Source organism: Cyanistes caeruleus, chromosome 2 (assembly GCF_971803275.1).
Source record: "Cyanistes caeruleus chromosome 2, bCyaCae1.hap1.1, whole genome shotgun sequence".
Lineage (NCBI taxonomy): Eukaryota > Metazoa > Chordata > Aves > Passeriformes > Paridae > Cyanistes > Cyanistes caeruleus.
The window spans coordinates 801368-822405 of record NC_141702.1 but is presented as its reverse complement, the minus strand read 5'-3'; the positions used below and the strand labels follow the sequence as shown (position 1 = coordinate 822405).

At 54.4% G+C, this 21038-nt stretch overlaps 1 protein-coding gene across 6 annotated transcripts in view; it reads right to left on the bottom strand.

The window, feature by feature from the left end:
- RAB10 (RAB10, member RAS oncogene family) overlaps nt 1-13783 on the bottom strand; it is a 45896-nt gene extending 32113 nt beyond the window's left edge. For 5 of the 6 annotated variants that reach the window (XM_086875292.1, XM_086875294.1, XM_086875293.1 and 2 more), the window contains exon 1: nt 13304-13783. In XM_086875292.1, the coding sequence (XP_086731418.1) occupies nt 13304-13430 (127 nt within the window). In that variant the 5' untranslated portion in view covers nt 13431-13783. The remainder of the gene's footprint in view (nt 1-13303) is intronic. The other variant, XM_086875291.1, reaches the window with a different exon arrangement.
- Between the last annotated feature and the right edge of the window lie 7255 nt (nt 13784-21038).

Sequence of the window (21038 nt, the reverse complement as noted above, 5' to 3'; positions counted from 1 at the left end):
CACAGCACTCACCTCATGGCCAGGCCAGTCCCCAGGAGCAGAGCCTCTGCCAGAGGGCCAAGGCTTCGTGGCACAGTTTTGATCTGGTGTTTGACTCCTGTGCAAAGTTTGGGAGGTAACTGGGCTGAGGAGCATTTCCCATAAAAGGGAGCATTTCCCATAAAAGGGAGCATTTCCCATAAAATGGAGCATTTCCCCAGCACTGTGACCTGGACATGGAGGGACAGCCACTTCCAACAGCTCAGAATCCAACATGTTTAACCTCAGCATGCACTCAGCAGATGTGTTCAAGGCACAGCTGCCACAAGTTCTGGGAGCAGTGAGCGTACCTGGCACCCCAGCCATGCAGACAAACATTGGGATCCCAGACAACAACAGAGGTTCAGAGAATTCCAGAACTGCTGGGGCTGGAAGGGACCTCTGGAGATCCTCCAGTCCAAGCAGGGTCACCTGAAGCAGGTGAGAGAGGGAGACTCCACATCCTCCCTGGGCAGCTGTCCCAGGGCTCTGTCACCCTGCATGGACAGATGTTGTGCTCCATGTGGAGGAGGAACTCTGTGTTCCAGTTCATGGCCACTGCTCCTCGTCCTGCCGCTGGCACCACTGAGCAGAGTCTGGCACCACCCTCTGGCATCCCCCTTGGAAACATCTGTGTGCACAATCTCTGTGGGGCACTAACCGGTCACAGACAGGGACTGAGGCCATTTCTGAGGCCAGAACCACTGATGGAACCTCCTCATCCTCTCCTACCCAGCTGCCCTCAGCTCACAAGCATCAGTGAAACTTCTGTCCAGGGAGGTCTGACTTACCCACACTCCTCCAAGGGAAGGAGTTTCAGAAGTCACATGAAAGCACAGCTCAAATCTGTGTGTAAAACACCATCTCTGTGCAGAAGGAAGGCTCCAGGTTCCTGCTGACACCACCCACACTGTCACTAAGATCCCCGAGACCACAGCTTCAACACAAGCAGTTATTTCTTCCAGAAAAAAGAAACTTGATCATTTTGTTATTCCAGCAGCTAAACCTTACACAAGGCTCCCACAAACAAAACAAAAGAAAATGAACAAAGGAACTATTTTAGTGATGTTTTATGCATACCAAGAGACAAGAGAGACAATAAGGTTTTTATTCATAAGGTACTAAGGGGGGAAAAAAGGAAATGAAGCCCTAGCAAGAAACAGAACTTTCTTCAGAGCTGTTCCCATGCAGCAGTAACCTCTGCTCAGTGTCAGTTAATTCCAGGTTTGAGGGCTGATTTAATTCCCTGCCATTACATCTTTCATTTTCCAATATACTCAATTAACTCTGGTGCAGGAACCTTTACCAGCCCCTATTTTTAGGGAGGGCATCACATGAAGCAGCTGCATCTCACTGTCAAGAGCCCATCAGGCCCCACACCCAAAATCACAGCAGGGAAAAGCCTGGACAGCCCAGTCTGCAATTGGAATTCTACTCCAAACCACCAAGGACATGAATTAAATATGTTCAAGTTCAATTACAGCCAATTAAATCGGTTTTCATGCATGTCTCACCCTACTTAAGCTATATTTGTTAGCTAGAAAATAAATACAGTACATGAATCTGCTTTCACATAGACTGCTATTTATGAAACAGAATTTGTCACTACTTGCTGTAATGGTAATTCTGCCCTCAAATTACACAAAAATAAAATTCAAGTTAACACTTATCCTGGCTAATTTATACTCAGCAGATGGACAAGACAGATAATACATAAATGAGGGGAAGTGAATTCATTCAGAAAAGCATCAGCTTTACCAAACAGGAGGTGCTGTGCTGGGGAGGTGATTAAAGGATTCAGCCACTCAATTCACTGTCATGGAATCACTGAATCCCAAAATGCTTCAGGTTGGGAAGGATCTTACAGCCCAACCTTGTTCCAGGGCAGGGACACTCTCCCCTGGACCATATTGCTCCAAAAGGACACATGTGATGATGTGCTGCTGGAAAACCTGTTTGTATTCTTACAAACACAAAACAATCCCGTTATTTCTGAGAGTTGTGGCACTGCTGGCACCAGCACTGCCACCCCACATGTGACCTCACATCATTCCCAGGGAAAGGGCTGGGGACAGGCTGTGAGCCAGCCCGTGCTGGGTGACATTTCCAGCAGGGAATGGCTGATTAAGGTCACACCTGTTCCCTCCACAGGCTCCCCCAGGATGTTCCCAGGCTCCAATACTCAACAGATGTTGTTAATGAACATCTGCCACATCACTGGGGATGTTCCTAGGTACTGAACAGCAACTCACACATCACAGAAACCTTTCATTTATTAACCTCTCAGCATCAATAAAAAGCATGGCAGCAGGTTCTGACCTTTGGTTTACAACAAGTAACAGAAGTCTGAAGGCTGCACATCAGGGTAATGGCACAGTGTGACCCTGAGAGATCCTCCAGCTCCCAGCTCTTGCAGGAGGTCAAGTATTGGAACACCAGATGTTTTCCACCCAAGCTCTAAGTTCTCCAGAAAGTGAGGAGATGAGTGGCAGAGCTCTCAAGTTCATCAGCAGGGAAAAACCTTGAAATAAAGGCCCGTTGTTATGTTATTGCCTGAAGCATCACATTTATCAGGAAGTTTTGTCACCTTTTTGAGCTGTCATTGATACTGCAACAGTCTAATTGAACTCACAGAAAAAGCCTGAGAAACAGGAATAATGTGCCTTTAAAATGTGGAAACAACTGGAAGAATGTCACATGACACACCTAGAATCCAATTTTTGTGCTACCAAAAACACTGGCATCTCCTGAGGCAGTGCTGGAGACTGTGAGACTTGTTTGCAAGTTTTAGTTTGCTGCATTCTGCAAGAAAGTTCACAGAATCCCAGAATGGTTTGGGTGGCAAGGGACATTAAATCTCATCCAGTGGCACCCCTGCCATGGCAGGGACACCTCCCACTGTCCCAGGGTCCAGCCTGGCCTTGGGCACTGCCAGGGATCCAGGGGCAGCCCCAGCTGCTCTGGGCACCCTGTGCCAGGGCCTGCCCACCCTGCCAGGGAACAATTCCTGCCCCAAATCCCATCCAGCCCTGCCCTCTGCCACTGGCAGCCATTCCCTGGCTCCTGGCCCTCCAGCCCTTGTCCCCAGTCCCTCTCCAGCTCTCCTGGAGCCCCTCTGGTCCCTGGGTGTCCCCACGGGGGCAGCCTGAGCCTGCTGCTCAGGACAAAAGGAAGTCAACACGGATTGTAACAGGGAAAACCTGATCTGGGTTGTTGTGCTGCAGGTGGTGTGTGACTGGAACAGAAATGCAGAGAGGTGCTGGCACTGCTGTCCTTGGGGCAATGAGGGACCCCAGACAACCCAAACTAACACAGTCCTGCTGTGAGGTGACAAGTGTGTGCTCCACAGGCTGCCTCAGTCTTGCTGTTGGTCCTGGGTGCCAGGGCAGGACCTGAGCAGGGGATCCATTTCCCAGTGTCAGAGCTGCTCTGGATCCTATCAAAAGCCCTGCAGTTAAAGGTGATTCCTGCTGCATGAGGTCTCCTTATGATCCTCAGAGCATCTGGGGGTGGCCACCAGCTTTGAAAGAACTTCTAACCCTGCAGGTGGGTGAGAGGCAGAATGAGCAGGGGTGGTGTGAGGTGTCCTGCTCTGAGCAAGTGCAGGTGCTGTCACCAGCTGCTGCCAGAGGTGACACAAGCACTGTAAGCGCTGTGGTTTGGCACTCTGGGGCCTGTGGGGCTGCTGCTCCAGCTGCTGGCAGAGCTCAGCTGCAACCTCAGCTCTTTTCCTATAAATTCTGATGTTATTCTCTGACACAGTCCGTGGCTGGACTGGAGCTTGGAACAACCTGGGATAGTGGAAGGTGTCCCTGCCCATGGCAGGAGGTAAAATAAGCTGAACAGAAATGTTCCTTCCAACCCAAATCTATTCTGTCATTCCCTGACCCAAACCTAGGCAGCTCCATCTCCTGTTCTCTGGCTGGGTCAAGGTCTCAAGCACACTGGGACACATCCCTGGGGCTGGGGACACATCCCTGCGGTACATGGCCACCTCAGCTGAGCAGACACTGCCAGTCTAATGCTGTTGCTGATGGAGTTTCTGAGCCCCTTTGATGGAAGGACAGCATTTCTGCTCACTGGAACAGGAATGAGACACAGCAGACTTCTCAGAGAACTCACATTCCTGGTCCATGCTGTCCCAGACAGGTAGCACAAATCCCAAAGAACTAGACAGGAGTTACCTTTGCTTTTGCCAGAGATTTGTGTAGCTAAAATAACTAATGTAGCTTTGTTGTTTACTGGGAAGATCAGAAAGTTTGATGGAGATGAAAGCACTTCCCAGCACACTCAAGGAATCAGGAGTGTTGGAGGGGCTTCTTTAACCAGCAATTAGAGAGCTGTGCTGAGGCTCCACATCTGAGCTGCCTCTCAAGTGACAGAGGCACACGCACGTCCTGTCACGTGCCAGAGATGGAGGTGACAGCTTGGCTTCTGCCACAGCAATCCCACTTGGAGAAGGAAGAGGAGAGGATGGATGAGACCTAGCCTGCAGCAAGCCTTGGAGGGTGTGAAATCAATGTTGCTACCTGAGCAACTGGAAACTTGTAGGTACTGCTACCAGCATTCCAATGACCTCAGTTCAGACATTTATTATATCTGCAGTAAAGCAAGTGCAGTCGAGGTGGTGCCCTCAGGGAAGTCACCTGCCAGGGGGATTTGGTGGTGAGGAAGAACAGGTACCATGGCCATGGTTAGAAGGGCAGGAGATGACACCTGACACATAAAAATGTCAGACACCCACAGGGGAGTTCCTATGTCCAGGTAACCAAAGTCAGAAACTGAGAAGGGAAATGTAAAATCACCTTTACTGTAGATTACAACGCTGGTGAGACCCACTTAAGACACAACCATCTCAGGAGCAGAATAATTTATTTGGGACCAGGTACAACCTGTTCAGAGAACATTGTCAGGAAACAGAGGCAAGAGTTTGCTCTCTTAAGCTCCAGATGAGCCATAACAAAGCCCAGCTTTCCGGAACCTTCCATAAATCCAGTAAGTGGTACCGTACCCTGACCCAGCCCAGGTCAGCAACCCACCTGGACACGCTGAGATGACACCTGAACTTACCAGAGCAACACCCACCTTTGGAACCATGGCTTTCAAGGGTTGTGAAGCTCAGATCTTGGGCCAGGACAGCCTCCCCAAGCATCATGCTGATCCCAGCCCCTCCAGCACCAAAGGAACTCCAGTACACACAGCAGCAGCCATGGTTTTGGGAAGAGCATTTCCAGCACTCCTTCTAGTCCAACAACAGCCTCAGTGGATCCAAGCATGAAAGCACACCAGTTTGAGAAGCATCCTCGAGGAAAAAGCTGTACAGGTATGGATATCAGTGTAGAAATTCCATACCCATTGGCTCTCAAGCAAGCAGGTGTCTCTCAGGGAGCATTAAGTCAGATTTTGGAAATGCAAGACACAAACGAGTGTTTCTCCAGGTTACAGAGAACAGTCACAATCCCAGTGGGAGAGAAAGCCTGGAGTTGTTTTAGCTACAGAACAGAACCAAAACATGCAGAGACTTTAGTTAAACCCACACAAGACTTGTAGTCAAACCCACGCAGAAAGGAAAACCCACACAGCTGAGCTGCACCGAAACACCAGACGTTCAAGGCAACTTGCAAGAGCAGCTCTGGTCTCCTCCCTGTTCTCCAGGGCCAGACAGGGAATTCCCTCAGCACCAGGAATTTGCCAAGCTGGTTTTTCACAAAGCATTTCTGAAGTACCTTACCCCCTTGCAAGAGTTACACAAAGCAAGGCTGAAATCCTTCTCTACTTTGTGCCATCCAAAAGTCACGGAGCTAACCAGGCACTGGCTGCCACTGCTGAAGAATCCATGCAAGCTGCTCTGCTCCCATGTCCTGTCTGGGCATTTCTCAAGGCCAGGTGGGATGAATTTTCCTGGCAGAGCAGCCCTCTCCCAGCCACCATCCTTGGTGAAGTTCTCCAGCTCACTTACAAGCAGGGACACGCTGGCTTTCCATGCTCCAGGGAGGAGAAGCAGGGAGAAGCTGTGGGGAGGCAGAGCCCACGCCCTGCTCCAGGGCTGCCAAGGCAAAACCCCCACCAGGCAGCAATACCTGCCTAAAACCCTTCAAGTTGGGGTTGATTCTTCCTATCCCCTGATGAGGTTTTCATCAATAGGCTCTCAATCGATCCCCTAATTAAATATCAGTATTGACTTGAAGAGTGGAAAAGATCAAGTGTTTTCTCAGGATAAAGAGAATTGTTGAATCACAGGATGGTTTGGTTGGGAAGGGACCTTAAAGCTAATCCCATTTCACATCCTGCTATGTGCAGGAACACCTTCCACTTGCCCAGGGTGTTCCAAGTCCAACCTGGCCTTGGACAGTTCCAGGGATGCAGGGGCAGCCACAGCTTCTCTGGGCACCCTGTGCCAGGGCCTGCCCATCCTCACAGGGAAGAAAATCTTCTGCAAGAGCATAACATATTTTCTTTTGAAAGACATAAACCAAGGAGTCAAGAGGAAATCATTTCTCTGCACCTCCCAGTCGTGTTTATCACTCAACAAGCTGCTAAAATCTAATCATTGGCTACTCAAAACAAAGGCTGTCTTCCTGCTTAGGAGTTCATGAACAAGTTTCTACCAACACCAACAGACATTTTGTTTGGCCTCTGAAAATTCACACACAGCCCACAGATCATACAGCCTGTCACAAGAAGCTACAGGCCTGTGCTCCAAATCTGAACACACATTACCCTAGAAAATATCAGTGACTTCCTAACTCTTTATCTCTGTCACTGCTGAAGTGACAGCTCAGTCCCCTCCTGGAAACAGCACTGGCTAAACTGGAGCAGCCAACGCAGGCACTTTCCTTCCCACACGGCTCCTGATCGTGCTCAGCACATTTGGGGAGCAGCTGCCTGGGAGTTTCAGCTGCACATCAGCAGTGTGTCAGTGCAAGGACAGAGGAGCAGCAGGACTGTGCCCAAGGAAGCAGCTCCGCAGTGTTGGCATCCTTCACTGACCGGCTTTGCCCGAGGCACCGACAGCAACAGCACCACGAGAGGAGCAAACCCAGTTTAGGGTTGGTTTCATACTGGGGGCAGGGAGGAGAGGCTGCCAAGAGGTTTGTTAATGTGGAACTGCAACCAGAAAGGGAATTGTCATGGGGAACCTCTCAGGCCAAGGGCTGTGCCCGTCCCCTGTGCTGGCACTGCTGGGGCACCTCCAGTGCTGGGGGCAGCTCTGGGCCCCTCCTGACACGAGAGCCCTGGAGGGGCTGGAGCGTGTCCAGGGCAGGGAACGGAGCTGGGAAGGGGCTGGAGCCCCAGGAGAGGCTGAGGGAGCTGGGAAAGGGGCTCAGCCTGGAGAAAAGGAGGCTCCGGGGGCACCTTGTGGCTCTGCACAAGTCCCTGCCAGGAGGGGACAGCCAGGAGGGCTCGGGCTCTGCTCCCAGGGCACAGGGACAGGACAAGGGGAAATGGCCTCAGGCTGGGCCAGGGCAGGCTCAGCTTGGCCAGCAGCAGGAATTTCTGCCTGGAAAGGGAGCTCAGGCCTTGGCAGGGGCTGCCCAGGGAGCTGCTGCAGTCTCATCCCTGGAGGTGTGCAGGGAATTCCTGGATGTGGCACTCAGAGCTCTGGGCTGGGGACAGGGTGGGGATCAGGCACAGCTGGGGCTCCATGGGCTGGGAGGGCTTTTCCAGCCTCAATGATCCTGGAACTCTGAGTACAATCACCACCTGCTCTGCTGTTTCCATGTCCCCTGCTGCCCTATCACTCCACCAGCACAGATCTGGAGGGTAACTAAGGAGCCCCATCAGGGAGCTGATCCAGCTCAGCTGAAAAAACAGCCACGTTACACAAAGAAGTTTCCAGCCAGCTCTGTTCCTCAGCTCTTCACCACAGCCATCCCCAGTTTCTCATCAGCTCTGTGAGGCGTGTGCAAAACTGCTGCTCATTATTCCCTGCCCTAGATGAGAAAAAAATCCCCAAACACACACAAAACCCAAAGAAAACCCCACTAAACAAAACCAAAACCCAACCACCCTCCTTGTACAGTATCACACAAGTCCAGCTCCCTCTGGAACCCTTCTCTCCTGGGTGTCCCAGCAGGCACAGGAAAGGACAACCCCTCTCCAGGCCAGACAATACTTGTCCAACCTCCAGCAGCCAAGAGCTGAGGGGATTCCCAAGCTCCAGCCTGCATCCAGAGCACAGCATCCAATGCCCACCGACAGATTCACTTCCATTTTCTACTTTCATTCTGAACCCATCCATCTTTGCCCTTCCAAAATTCCCCTGGCAGCCGGTTCTGCAGCGCAGCCACCTCCGAGGGGAAATGACTTTGGCCTCTCCTGCTGCTTGGTGGGTTCAGGTCACAGAAATGGCTGAGCAGGAGTTGGGATCAGGGGGCTTTGCTGAGACAGGCTTTATTGGGATTTTTCTGTTTAATTCACCTGCTCCATGCCAGGAGTCACAAGCAGACTGAGCCTGGGTACAACACAAACACAACTCACAGCTGCTGCTGCTCCTCTAGGCTGTAGGTAGGATACAAAAAAGGGATATAATCATCCCATTTCACCCCCTGCCATAGGCAGAGTGATTTTCCACTTGACCACATTGCTCTAAGTCCTGTCCAACCTGGCCTGGAACACTTTCAGGGATGGGACATCCACAGCTTCTGGGAACAGGCAAGCCAGTACTTCAAACTCTTTTTTATTTGAATCCTGAAACTACTCAACCTTCACTGCAACCCCTGCACAGCAAAAGCATCCTCACCATTCAAACCATCATTCGTTCACCAAAATCTGCCAAGTTTTCCCCATTCTCTGTCTGGGGATCCCTCCTTCCTTTTGACACTTATATATCACAATCCTGAGTGAACAAATCCTCCCATGATGCACAAACAAATTTGGATTTATTACTAGAGGACCCTTGAGGACTAATTTTGAAAAACTTTACTGCTTCAATGTGCCAACATGAAGCCATTTCAAAGTAAGTGAAAACCCACTCAAACCCACTTCTAATAAAGGCAAAAGAAATAATTAAAAAAATAATAATTTCATCCAAGTAATTTTCCCATACTTTCACATTTAAAATAACAATTTTGCAAGCTCCTAGCACAGCTTTGGTTGTGTTCAAAATAAAACAAACCTCAAAAATCACTGTTTTTTATCTCTGGATTTGTAGACTTGCAGGCAGGTGAGTAAAGCTCAGGAATACAAAATACAGCTGCACCTCCAGGAGGGACTGATACCCAGGGAAGTTTTACCTCCATCAGGAGCACTGGTGGGGGGAATCTCCAAATACTCACACCCCCTTTGTTCTCCTGAGCTGTTACTAGAGATTTCATGGGAAAACATTTTTTGTGACTCATCTTCATTTGCATTGGACTTAGTCAGACAACAATGATTACATGCTTAGGCTCAGTTCTGGCATTCAAATTTTTCAGCAGCCATCCTGGCCAGAAGAGCCTCCCTCCCTACCTGTTCCCAGGTGCCAAAGGCTGGACCCCGAGGAGCTCCACAAAGTGTGCACAGCTCTTATGGCTCCTTTATCCACAGCTCACTTCACACCATCAACAACCTGACACACCGAATGCCAATAAAAAAGCTATTAAAAATTAAGATCTCAACAAGGATATGCTGCCTGGAAGTTACTTATCCTAACATTTTTAACATTCAAAATAAAGACAATCTACTGGTAGCAGGAGTGGCAGCAGGGAGAGCACTAAAATGAGGAGGAGCACCAAGGAGCACCAGCACTGCCAGAGGGGCAGCTGCACCCACTCACTGTTCCAGCCAGGAGCATCCCTAGAGCACAACTGAGAAGTCAGCACAGCTCTCAAAACCAAACAGCATAAAAATTATTTTTTCACCAGAAAATTGCTGAAGAACAGTTAAAATTTAAAACTGTTTGTGATGGACTAAGCCTTCCAAGATTTATTCTTTTTGTACCTGCAAACAGCAGGGCAGTGCTGGACGCTGAATCCCTGCCCTCTCCAGGGAGGTTCCAATGACTCTGGGATTTCTTGCAGAAATGCCATCTGGAATATTTATAGTGCCTGAGATGGGGCAATGAAATCACTCACGCTGGCACCTCAGCACATCCAGAAGCTTAACTGCTGCTTTAGCAGGAAATATTAGATTGAAGTGACTCAAAGTCAAAGTGAGAGTATGTCAAATTACAGGGACAGCACATTATATCCCAGCAGCCATCATGGATCAGGATTAGTCAATGTGCAAAGATGAAATGTGCAGTGAACAGAAGTTACTAACTTGAAGCAGAAATGCTCTATTAGTGTGTCTTCCCTTACATATGCAAACAGGCCTTTGGTTTTACAGAAATAAAACCTTTTCCCCTTAGACACTCTCCTTACACAGGGGTCAGTGTCAATGTTCCTTGAGATCCTTCTTTTCCTTACAAACTAAAGACTGAGCTTTCCAGTGCTTGAAGGGAACCTACAGAAGAGCTGGAGAGAGATTTTGGACAAGGGCCTGGAGGGACAGGAGCCAGGGAATGGCTCCCACTGCAAGGGTTAAATGGGATATTGAGCAGGAATTGTTCCCTGGCAGGGTGGGCAGGCCCTGGCACAGGGTGCCCAGAGCAGCTGGGGCTGCCCCTGGACCCCTGGCAGTGCCCAAGGCCAGGCTGGGCACTGGGACAGTGGGAGGTGTCCCTGCCATGGCAGGGGTGCCACTGGATGGGCTTTGAGGTTCCTTCCCACCCAGCCCAGTCTGGGATTCTACGAAGCAGTCCCAGCCTACAGCCCCCAGCAAACACTCCAGTACATTTTATGTGTATCCCAGGCTGTTGCGGAGCTCTGAGCAAACCCAGAGCCAGGGATCAGAGCTGCTGGGGTTATTCAAACACAGGAGAGCCTCAGCCAAGGATCTAGTCACCTCCCGTCACCCACTGTGTACACAAGGGCTTTGGAAACCACATTTCCTTGTTGCTACATGTCAAAGACTCCATCAGAGGTTTTCCCCGAAACTCTGCTCTTTCAGCTGCAAAACCAAGCAGAGCTGCAGGGCTGCTGTGCTGGGATTTCCCACAGCAGGGACCCCCATGGAAAGCCCCTTTCCAGGCTCCTGGATTGCCACTGCTGCTCCAGGGCCAATCTGGGGCAGTGTGAGAGCTTCTCACCAGTGGGAATTTGAAATCCCATTTTCAGCTGGACCGCTGCATCGTTTGGGAATAATGCAGAGAGAACTGAGTGGACCTGGATAATTCAGGTGTTTGGATTCCTCCCTCATGGATGGGCTGTTTTTCCCAAGGTGCTAACAGAGAGTCTCCCTTTCAACTGACATTGTCTGCACAGGACACTTCCCTCCAGGTTTCCACATCAATTTATGGAAGGACTATGGAAACAACACATTTAAGACATCTTTGGGCAGTTGAACAGCACACAGAAAATCGATTTGTACCCCATCACCTGCCAAATTCCACCGTAAAGACACAAACCTGACACACCAAATAGTAACCAAAAGGGTGTACACAGCTCCCATCACCAGATGTTCAGCTCAGAATTCAGGGAATAAAACACCTCTGCCCTCCAGTTTAGGCACTCCAGAAACCAACAGCCACTGGTTTGACTGGTGGGAAAACTTCCAAAATCCGCACGTGCACACTTCCTACTCAGCTTGGTGATACTCCTCTTGAAGGCCCCAAAACTGCAGAGTTAGACCAACAACTAATACTGATTAGTAAATCACTAATTATTAAAAGCACAGAGCAGGAGCCACTGTGTGCCTGCTGACTTCTTAACTATGACACTGACTATTTTTAACTTTGGGAATTGAAATAAACCTTCCCAACAAACTCCAAAGGCAAGGAATGTCATGTGATCCCAGCAAGGATCTGCCAAGCAGTGCCAAAATACACCCTGGCCACAGCAGCAAACCCATCAGGCCTCCCAGAGACAGGGTATAGCCATGGGAAGGGACAATGTTAGCAACTGTCACACAGTCCCCCAAAAATTCAGCAAAACACCAAGTTGAAGTGGGTTTTTTTTCACTCTAGATTTCCAAAGCCTTGCTTAAGAGAGTATTTTTACATGTTATAGTCCGAGGTGCAATTTTTGGGTGATGTTTCAACAGAGATGAGGAAGTGCACAGGGGTGAACTTCCACCCAGCACTAAGATCTACACTGACACTCCACAGTCCCTCAGTGAACAGCTGCTTGACCAGTGATTTAAGGGTTTTATAGCAAACATAAAAGTCAGATCCAATTCAAACCCCTGAAAATCATGTCCTTTTTTTATCCAGATGTGGGTATCTGCATGTGTTACACCAGTGGGTGCTGCAAGAAAGCTGAGATTTAATTTCCAGAGCCAGTCACCAAGAAGGTGAGAAGCTGCTGACCTGAACTCTTCATCTCCAAAACAAGGTGTTAAGGAGAAGGCCAGTGAAACCCTGTAATACACCTGGGATGGAAAGACATTGAGTACCAGGCCTGTCCCATGGCACAGATTGCACGGAAAAGGTAAAGACACCTCCCTCTTCCATGATGCCAGAGCAGCTCTACCTTGGTCAGGAGCTGCTCTGTGAGGAAGGGCTGGAGTCAGCTTTGCCAGGAGCCCGGCCAAGGGGGGGAAGGACAGCTTTGTTGGGCGAGAAAACAGACCCCACCCACGAGCGCGATGGTTTCTGAGCCACATCGATAGCGGTGCAAACACGGGGACGGGGATCCCACCGCCCTGCTGCCCGCAGGGACAGGGATTAACGCTGATGGAAGGGGCCAGGTGGGCTCTGGCGGCTGGCACAGGGCGTGGGGGACGAGCTGGCAGCGCAGCCCCCGCGGGGGGACAGCGAGGGTCGCTCAGGGTCACCCGGCGCGGCCGGAGCTGCGGGGAGGGAGGAACCGAACCCACCCTGCCCTGCAGCGGGGGCGAGGCGGCGTCGGGCGGGACCGGGGCGGCTCCGCTGGGGCTCCGCGCCCAGGGCGAGGGGACAGGACGCGGACGGGGACACAGGAACGGGGCTGGGGGGGGACACAGGAAGGTCCTGGAGGGACATCGGGTGTCCCTGGGGGGGGGGATAGAGGAGTGGGGCTCGGGGGTGACACAGGCCGTCCCTAAGGGTGACACAGAAACGGGGCTGGGGGTCCCTGGGGGGTTGGGGGGCCAGAGGGAATTCCTGGTGGGTGACACAGGGGGTCCCTGGGGGGCTGGAGATAATACCGGGGATCCCTGGGGGGTGACACGGTGACGGGGCTGGGGTGAACACCGGGGGTCCCTGGGCCTGACACTGGGACGGAGCTGGGGGGTACGGCGGTGGGAACCGGGGGGTCCGCAGCCCCCCGGGCGGAAAAGCACTGACCAATGGTGGAGATGAAGGTGGTGTTGAAGGCATCGTCGGAGAAGCGGAAGAGGACGCAGGTCTTGCCGACCCCCGAGTCCCCGATGAGCAGCAGCTTGAAGAGCAGGTCGTAGGTTTTCTTCGCCATGGGGGAGGGCGCGGCGGCCGCCGCCGCCCCTCCTCGCCGCCTCCTTCACCGGGCCCGGCCGCTCCCGAGGGCGGCGGCGACGGCGGAGGACGAGGAGGAGGAGGAAGAGGACGAGAGCGAGGAGGAGGAGGGGGCCCACAAAATGGCTTCCTGTGGCGGGGCGGCCTCGCGCGCTCCCCGCGGCTCCTCACGGGGAGGCGGCGGCGCCCGCCCTCATAACCCCGCGGTCCGCCCGGCTCTGCTCGGCTCGATGGGCCCCGGTTCTTCCCGGCCCTTCCCGGTTCTCCCCCGGGGCTCGCGGCGGCTCCTCAGAGGCGCTGCCGAGGCTGCGCGCGCCGCCTCCCCCGCCTCACGCACCGCGCAGGCCCGGCGGGGGCGCGCGCGCACGCCGCTGTGACGTCACTGGGGCGGTGCTGGTGACGTCACCGCGCGGCCCCGGACTTCGTTTATTTTGTGTGGTTTTATTCGCTTTGGTTCGCGGCGCGGGGCTCTCCGGAGATGGAAAAGCTCCAGCAGCGAGAATCTCCGCATCAAGTGCTGCTGCTGCACTTGGGTTGGAACAAACTCTCGGCTCGATCCAGGCTGGGGATGAGCAGAGGGAGAGCAGCTCCAGGGAGGCCTTGGGGTGTTTGGGGTTGAAAGGCCGGACGTGCCCTGGCCCTGAAACCCCTCCTATGGTGGGCAGATCCCCGAGCGTGGGCAGCAGAGAGGGGAGGACTCTGCCCCTGTGCTCAGGTGAGACCCCAGCCCTGGGGATCCCAACAGCACAAGGAGCTGGAGCTGCTGGAGAGAGCCCAGAGGAGGCCCCGGAGCTGCTCCAGGGCTGGAGCCCCTCTGCCATGGAGCCAGGCTGGGAGAGCTGGGGGTGCTCACCTGGAGAAGGATCCAGGGAGAGCTCAGAGCCCCTTGCAGGGCCCAAAGGGGCTCCAGGAGAGCTGGAGAGGGACTGGGGACAAGGGCTGCAGGGCCAGGAGCCAGGGAATGGCTGCCAGTGGCAGAGGGCAGGGCTGGATGGGGTTTTTGGAACCGATCCTCGGACATTTCCCCGCTCTGCCCCGCTCAGGTGCGGTCTCGTCCCGCGGGTCCGCACAACTCCCGCGTGATGACGTCACCGGTGCCCGAGCGACCCCCGGGGCTACAGGTCCCGCCCTTGCGCTGGAGAAAGCCCCGCCCCTTCGCCGCGCTCCCATTGGCTGCTCCCTATGGGCGGGAGTGACGTCATCGCGAGGAGGGCAGAGCGCGGCCGCGGGCGGGGCAGGAGGCGCCCCCTGGCGGCGCTCGCGTGAGGGGGCAGAGAGCCCTGAGGGGATTCCGGCCGGAGCGGCGCTGGAAACCAGAGACTGCCAGAATCGTGGAAAGGTTTGGGTGGGAAGGGACATCAAAACCCATCTCCTTCCACCCCTGCCCATAGGCAGGAACACTACCCCAGGGTGCTTCAAGTCCCAGTGTCCAGCCTGGCCTTGGGCACTGCCAGGGGTCCAGGGGCAGCCCCAGCTGCTCTGGGCACCCTGTGCCAGGGCCTGCCCACCCTGCCAGGGAACAATTCCTGCCCCAAATCCCATCCAGCCCTGCCCTCTGCCACTGGCAGCCATTCCCTGGCTCCTGGCCCTCCAGCCCTTATCCCCAGTCCCTCTCCAGCTCTCCTGGAGCCCCTTTGGGCCCTGCAAGGGGCTCTGAGCTCTCCCTGGATCCTTCTCCAGGTGAGCACCCCCAGCTCTCCCAGCCTGGCTCCATGGCAGAGGGGCTCCAGCCCTGGAGCAGCTCCGGGGCCTCCTCTGGGCTCTCTCCAGCAGCTCCAGCTCCTTGTGCTGTTGGGATCCCCAGGGCTGGGGTCTCACCTGAGCACAGGGGCAGAATCCCCCCTTTCCTGTTGCCCACACTGGGGAATCAGCCAAGGACTGACTGGGGGAATTCCAAGTGCCAGCACTCTTGGCCAGGGCATGTCCAGCCTCTCATCCATCAGCATTCCCAGGATGAGCTGGAGGGGATGGCTCAGGCACTGACCCAGCACGAGGACCCCAAGGACCTCCTGTACCTCGTATGTTTGCAATGGAGCTTGTGGCAACCTGGACATGGGGAATTCCCTCATAGCTCCTGGTCTTCCCACACCGAGGTGCAAACTTTCTTGCATGAGCCAGGCTGTGGAACCACCACTGAAGGCACTGGTAATGCTGGAGATGCCCCATCACAGGTTTTGCATAGACCCAATGCTCCCCTCATGTTGAATCATGAGCTGTCCCATGGTATGATCCTGCACACTGCCAACTGCAATTTGCTGTCAAAATGAAGCATCCCGCTGTCAGTAATTTCCCACTGTCTGCAGGATGAGTTATCTAAACTCATGTGGGGAAAGAGGAGCTGGAAGGCTGGAAAAAGCCCTGGGGATGCTGTGGCAGTGGCTGGACACAAGCCTGAGGCCATGGAGACAACCTGGTGTGGCAGCAGGGCCAGGGCAATGCCTGTCCCCTGTGCTGGCACTGCTGGGGCACCTCCAGTGCTGGGGGCAGCTCTGGGCCCCTCCTGACACGAGAGCCCTGGAGGGGCTGGAGCGTGTCCAGGGCAGGGAACGGAGCTGGGAAGGGGCTGGAGCCCCAGGAGAGGCTGAGGGAGCTGGGAAAGGGGCTCAGCCTGGAGAAAAGGAGGCTCTGGGGGCACCTTGTGGCTCTGCACAAGTCCCTGCCAGGAGGGGACAGCCAGGAGGGCTCGGGCTCTGCTCCCAGGGCACAGGGACAGGACAAGGGGAAATGGCCTCAGGCTGGGCCAGGGCAGGCTCAGCTTGGCCAGCAGCAGGAATTTCTGCCTGGAAAGGGAGCTCAGGCCTTGGCAGGGGCTGCCCAGGGAGCTGCTGCAGTCTCATCCCTGGAGGTGTGCAGGGAATTCCTGGATGTGGCACTCAGAGCTCTGGGCTGGGGACAGGGTGGGGATCAGGCACAGCTGGGGCTCCATGGGCTGGGAGGCATTTTCCAACCTCAGGGATTCCAAGAGCAGGTTTCCCACAGGTTGTGCCCCTCCTGAGGCCCAGCTCTGAGCACAGCACTGGGTGTATGTGGTGCTGTGGTTTCCCAGCCCTGGCGGTGTGATGCAGCTGTCCCTGCTGGCAGTGGGGACCCGGCTGTGTCCCTGGGCCCCGGCAGCGGCTCCGCTCCGGCGCTGACACAGCACACACAGCAGTCTGCAGCCTCACAGAACGGGGATATTTTTAGCACTTTGCTGGAGCAGCGTAAGGGCGCTGCACAAACACTTCCTCTGTGACTGAGCAGATAGAAGGGGAAAGCTCCAGTGCCCATCGAATGCTCTGTGGCACAGGCACTGCCACTGACCCCAGCTGGAAACCACAGGCTGGTGGCTCCATGCACTCCTGAGAGGTTGGTCAGCTCTGGGTATTTGCACCCCTGCTTACAAGAACCTTTTGTCCTAGACAGCTTGCTCATGGACTTCAGCACTTTAAGGAAGGTTATGTTTAGGATCCTGGAGAGGAAGTGGTACCGCACAACATCCCAGAATACCTGAGGTTGGAAAAGTCCCCCCAGACCTTCAAATCCAACCTGTGCCAAATCCCCACCTTGTGACCAGCCCAGAGCTATGAGTGTCATGTCCAGGCCTTAACTGGACACCTCCATGGATGGGGACTCCAGACCTCCCTGGGCAGCCCCTTCCATGCCTGACCACCGTTTCCAGGAAGAAATTCCTCCTGAGAATCTCGCATTTCCCTCTGCAAGCAAGACAGAGTGTTTTCTGGCCCTTGTGTAAGGCTGGCCCTTGTGTTAAATTGTTAAATGTTATCCCATGAGGGAAGCAATCACTCAGGAGATGCCTGACCAAGGACAAAGACTCCTTTGGTCTTGGTGGCTCAGTTAGGAGATTATCACTGCAGAACTGGGAGATCTGGAGATGTTCAGGCAGAGGTAGAACAGCTCCCAAAGCTCTCTCCCCAGCATCCTTCGCAGGATCTTCTGTCCTGATCCCCAAAGGACACTGAGCTGTGGTGAGGAGAAATTACCAAATTAGGAGGAATGAGGTATAAAGGGAGAGCCAGCAGGACCTGGCAGCCTGTTCCTGGGCTTTGCAGGGACAGCTGAGCAGCAGGAATTGCAACACCACTTGCAGAGGTGCCCTGGGGCTCTCCAGTGGGGCAGAGCCGTGAATCACCAGCCAATTGTGCAACAGGAGCAGAGCAGTGACACACTGGGCTTGCTGGTTACTCACTGCCAGCCTCACAGAGCAGGGCCCAGCCCGCGGCATGGAAGAGCCTTTGTCACCCTGGAGCCGCTGGGAACAAGCTGCTGTGTGTTCTCCAGCTCCTCCCCCAGCCAAGGCAGGGCACAGGCCAGGGCATCTGGGGAGGTTCTGGGGTCACCGTTCCTGGTTGCTCACCTTGAAGGATGAGCTCACACCCTCCCAGCCCCTGGGCACCTCCAGCTCCCCCTGCTTCAGGAGTGTCTGGGACCCAAACTTGTGGACAAGAGCCCCAAGGGAGCTGTTAAACAGCCCCAGATGCTCAGGGTGTAGACTGAGGAGGAACAGAAAAGGTTGAATTGAAAGAAAAAAGTTGAATGAAAGGACCTGCTTGGCCTCTTAGCAGAGGTGTCCGCAGCGTGTTCCGTGCTCCAAGCACCCTGGACACCCCAACACCAGAGCAGGAGCTCTGAACTCCAGACACCCCTCCAGCTTTTTTTTTTTTTTTTTTTTTTTTTTTTTTTTTTAATGTCTTCATCAGGGCAGGAGAACTCAGATAAATACCCAGAATCACTGAGGGCAACCTGTGCCTGATCCCCACCTTGTCCCCAGCCCAGGGCACTGAGTGCCACATCCAGGCCTTCCTTGGACACTTCCACTTCCCTGGAAGTCCTTCTTCCAAGGGCTGAGCTCCCTTTCCAGGCAGGAATTCCTGCTGCTGGCCAAGCTGAGCCTGCCCTGGCCCAGCCTGAGGCCATTTCCCCTTGTCCTGTCCCTGTTCCCTGGGAGCAGAGCCCGAGCCCTCCTGGCTGTCCCCTCCTGGCAGGGACTTGTGCAGAGCCACAAGGTGCCCCCGGAGCCTCCTTTTCTCCAGGCTGAGCCCCCTCAGCTCTGGTGAATTTTTTGAGACACCTCAGGAGAGCCCAATGTTAGAAATAAGCTTTGTCATAACGTTGAATTCCTCAGCAGAGGAAATGACAGTGCAGCAAGAGGGGTCCCCCACACAGATTTTCTCTTTTGCAAATATGGTGCAGGCCTCCAGCCACCCTTCCTGCCTCCAGCTGACCCACACAGCCACACCAAGTGGCTCCTGCTAAGGCTGTTCTGGCAGTGGCAGGAGAGGCTGGTGTTTGGAGCAGTTCCTAGCAGGGTCAGGCTATCACCACCCTGGATTTCACCTCCTTCCTGTTGTAATTCCCTCACCCATCTCCCAGGCAGGTGGACAGGGAGCACCTGAGTGGAACAAGAAAGGCAGCTCCATGTTTCTGAAATGGGGACTTCCCCCTGGTTTCTGTTCCAGCCAGCCTGTTGGGAGGAGAAGGAGTCAGTCAGCACTGGCAGGTGACAGGGAGGACACAAAGGGCACACGGAGCCTTTGGCAGCAGCTCTGTGGGCCAGGCACATCTCTGATTTCTGCACAGTCACCTCAGCTTGGCCTCGGGCACGGCGGTGCCAGCACAGGGCACTCAGCTGGGCTCTGGATGCATCCAGGAGCTCCTGCCCAGGGCACCTTGGCCATGCACAGGGGCTCCTTCTCAGCTGGAATGCCTGAGGACCTCGGTCTTCCCATGCCTCTGCCCCTCCAGGACAGCATTCCCCCTCCAGAGCTTCACCCCTGTGCCTGCAGCCAAAAATCCCTGCCCTGTGGCCGTGGCTTTACTCGTGCTGGGTCCTGGTCCCGTGCTGCCCAGAGGGGGAAGAAGCCCAGCATTGTTGTCAGTGCTTTGCAGAGCCAGTCACAGCCTTGTTTCCTGCAGTTGGGAATCAGGGAATGAAGCAGGGATGGAACAAGGGGCTGAGGAGTGGTGATAGGTGGATCCTCACTGTTGCTAAATGAGGCTTTGACCTCCAGCAAGGATAACTCTGCTCCCCTCAGTACCCAGAGCCACACCACGCACCTGGAGTCACGGGAACACAGAATCATTGATGTTGAGACCATCAGATCCAACAGCTCCCACCACTGAGCCCTGTTAGTGCCACATCCACACATACCCAGCACGGAGGCAGTGCCACTTTCAATTCCTTACTCTTTCTGGAGCAGCTGAGGAGTGAAAAGCTCCCTGGCAGCTCGTTACTGATAAATCAATAGTTACCCCTGGATCCGTGGAGAATAGGGCCTGCCCCCCACACACTGGGATTTACTGTGCTTGCTGGAAGGTTTGGATGGATCTCAGGAGCGTGGGAATGCCCTGGTGCATCAGCTGAGTGCTGCACAGCCAGGGCTCTGCCTTTTTCAATTACATCTTGCCAGCAGATTATTAAATCCTTTAATCTCGGCGCAGCGATGCTGAGCTGCTGCCTTCCAGACGTTGCTCACTCCACATCTGTTGGGAACCACGGTCCAAGATAAAAGCCTGGAGCCTCCCACACAACTGCCAGCCATCCCTTTTCCCCCTCTCTCATCTCCCATGTGAGATGATGGCAGAGGTGGGAAGAGGGATGGTGGGGCACAGCCTGGCGCTGCAGGACCGTGGCAAGCAGACACGGAGCTCCCCAGGTCACCCAGGAGCTGGGACACAGACCAGGGGCTGTGTGGGCTCCCAGCCTGCAGGGCCTGAAGCCAGGCAGGGCTGCAGCTCCTTCCAGCCCCTGGAGTGTGGCTGGTGAGTGGTGACATGGGACAAGATGCTGCTGAGCCACCCAGCCTGCATCCCAGCGATTCATCCTCTGGGGCCGCATCTTCCCCTCGGGGGCAGCCTGAGGGCCTGCAGGAGAGGCAGCACTTTGCAGCAGCTTTCATTCCTCATGTCTCCGTTGGTAAGGAGACACAGCTGATCCCTCCTGCGGCTGTTTACACATCCGGGGTCATGTGGAATGCCGTGCCTGTGGATGGGGAGATGGAGCTCTGCGGCCCGAGCTGGCTCCCGCTGCACTGCTGCCAGCTAATTATAGAGGAGTCAGCTGCCGGCAAACTGATCCATCCTAAATCCAGGCTTAGTGTGAGCAGTGCTGGCCCCTCCAGCTCCCCCACTTTGGATATGGGGTGAATCTTGCACTGGAGTGATTCCCTTCTGTCTTGTGTGGCTGTGGGAGCTCCCCTTTCCCAGCCCTCCTGTGCTGTGCCTGGGCAGTCCCTGCTCAGTTCACAGTTCTGAAAAGCCACAAAACCTCTGATCTCAGCCCAAAAGAGTGGCTGGAGCCTGAGGCCCTGCTGCTTCCCAAGCTCCCCCACCAGCAATCTGGCACATGGAGATGGGGACAGCAGGAGGGAAGCCAGGAGCATGGGGAGGATGAGGAGTGCCACAAACAGCTGAGCTGAACCGCAGAACTGCCACAGAGGAGGGAAATGGGAAACAAACCCACTGGATCTCTGGGAATGCTGGCAAGCTGGTTTTGAGGGAAAGCAGCCAAATGCCTGCTGGACCCTCAGCATCCCTTCCTCCCTGTAGAAGCCAAGAGAGTGAGAGGACAAAGAGCCATCCGTGGGAGAAG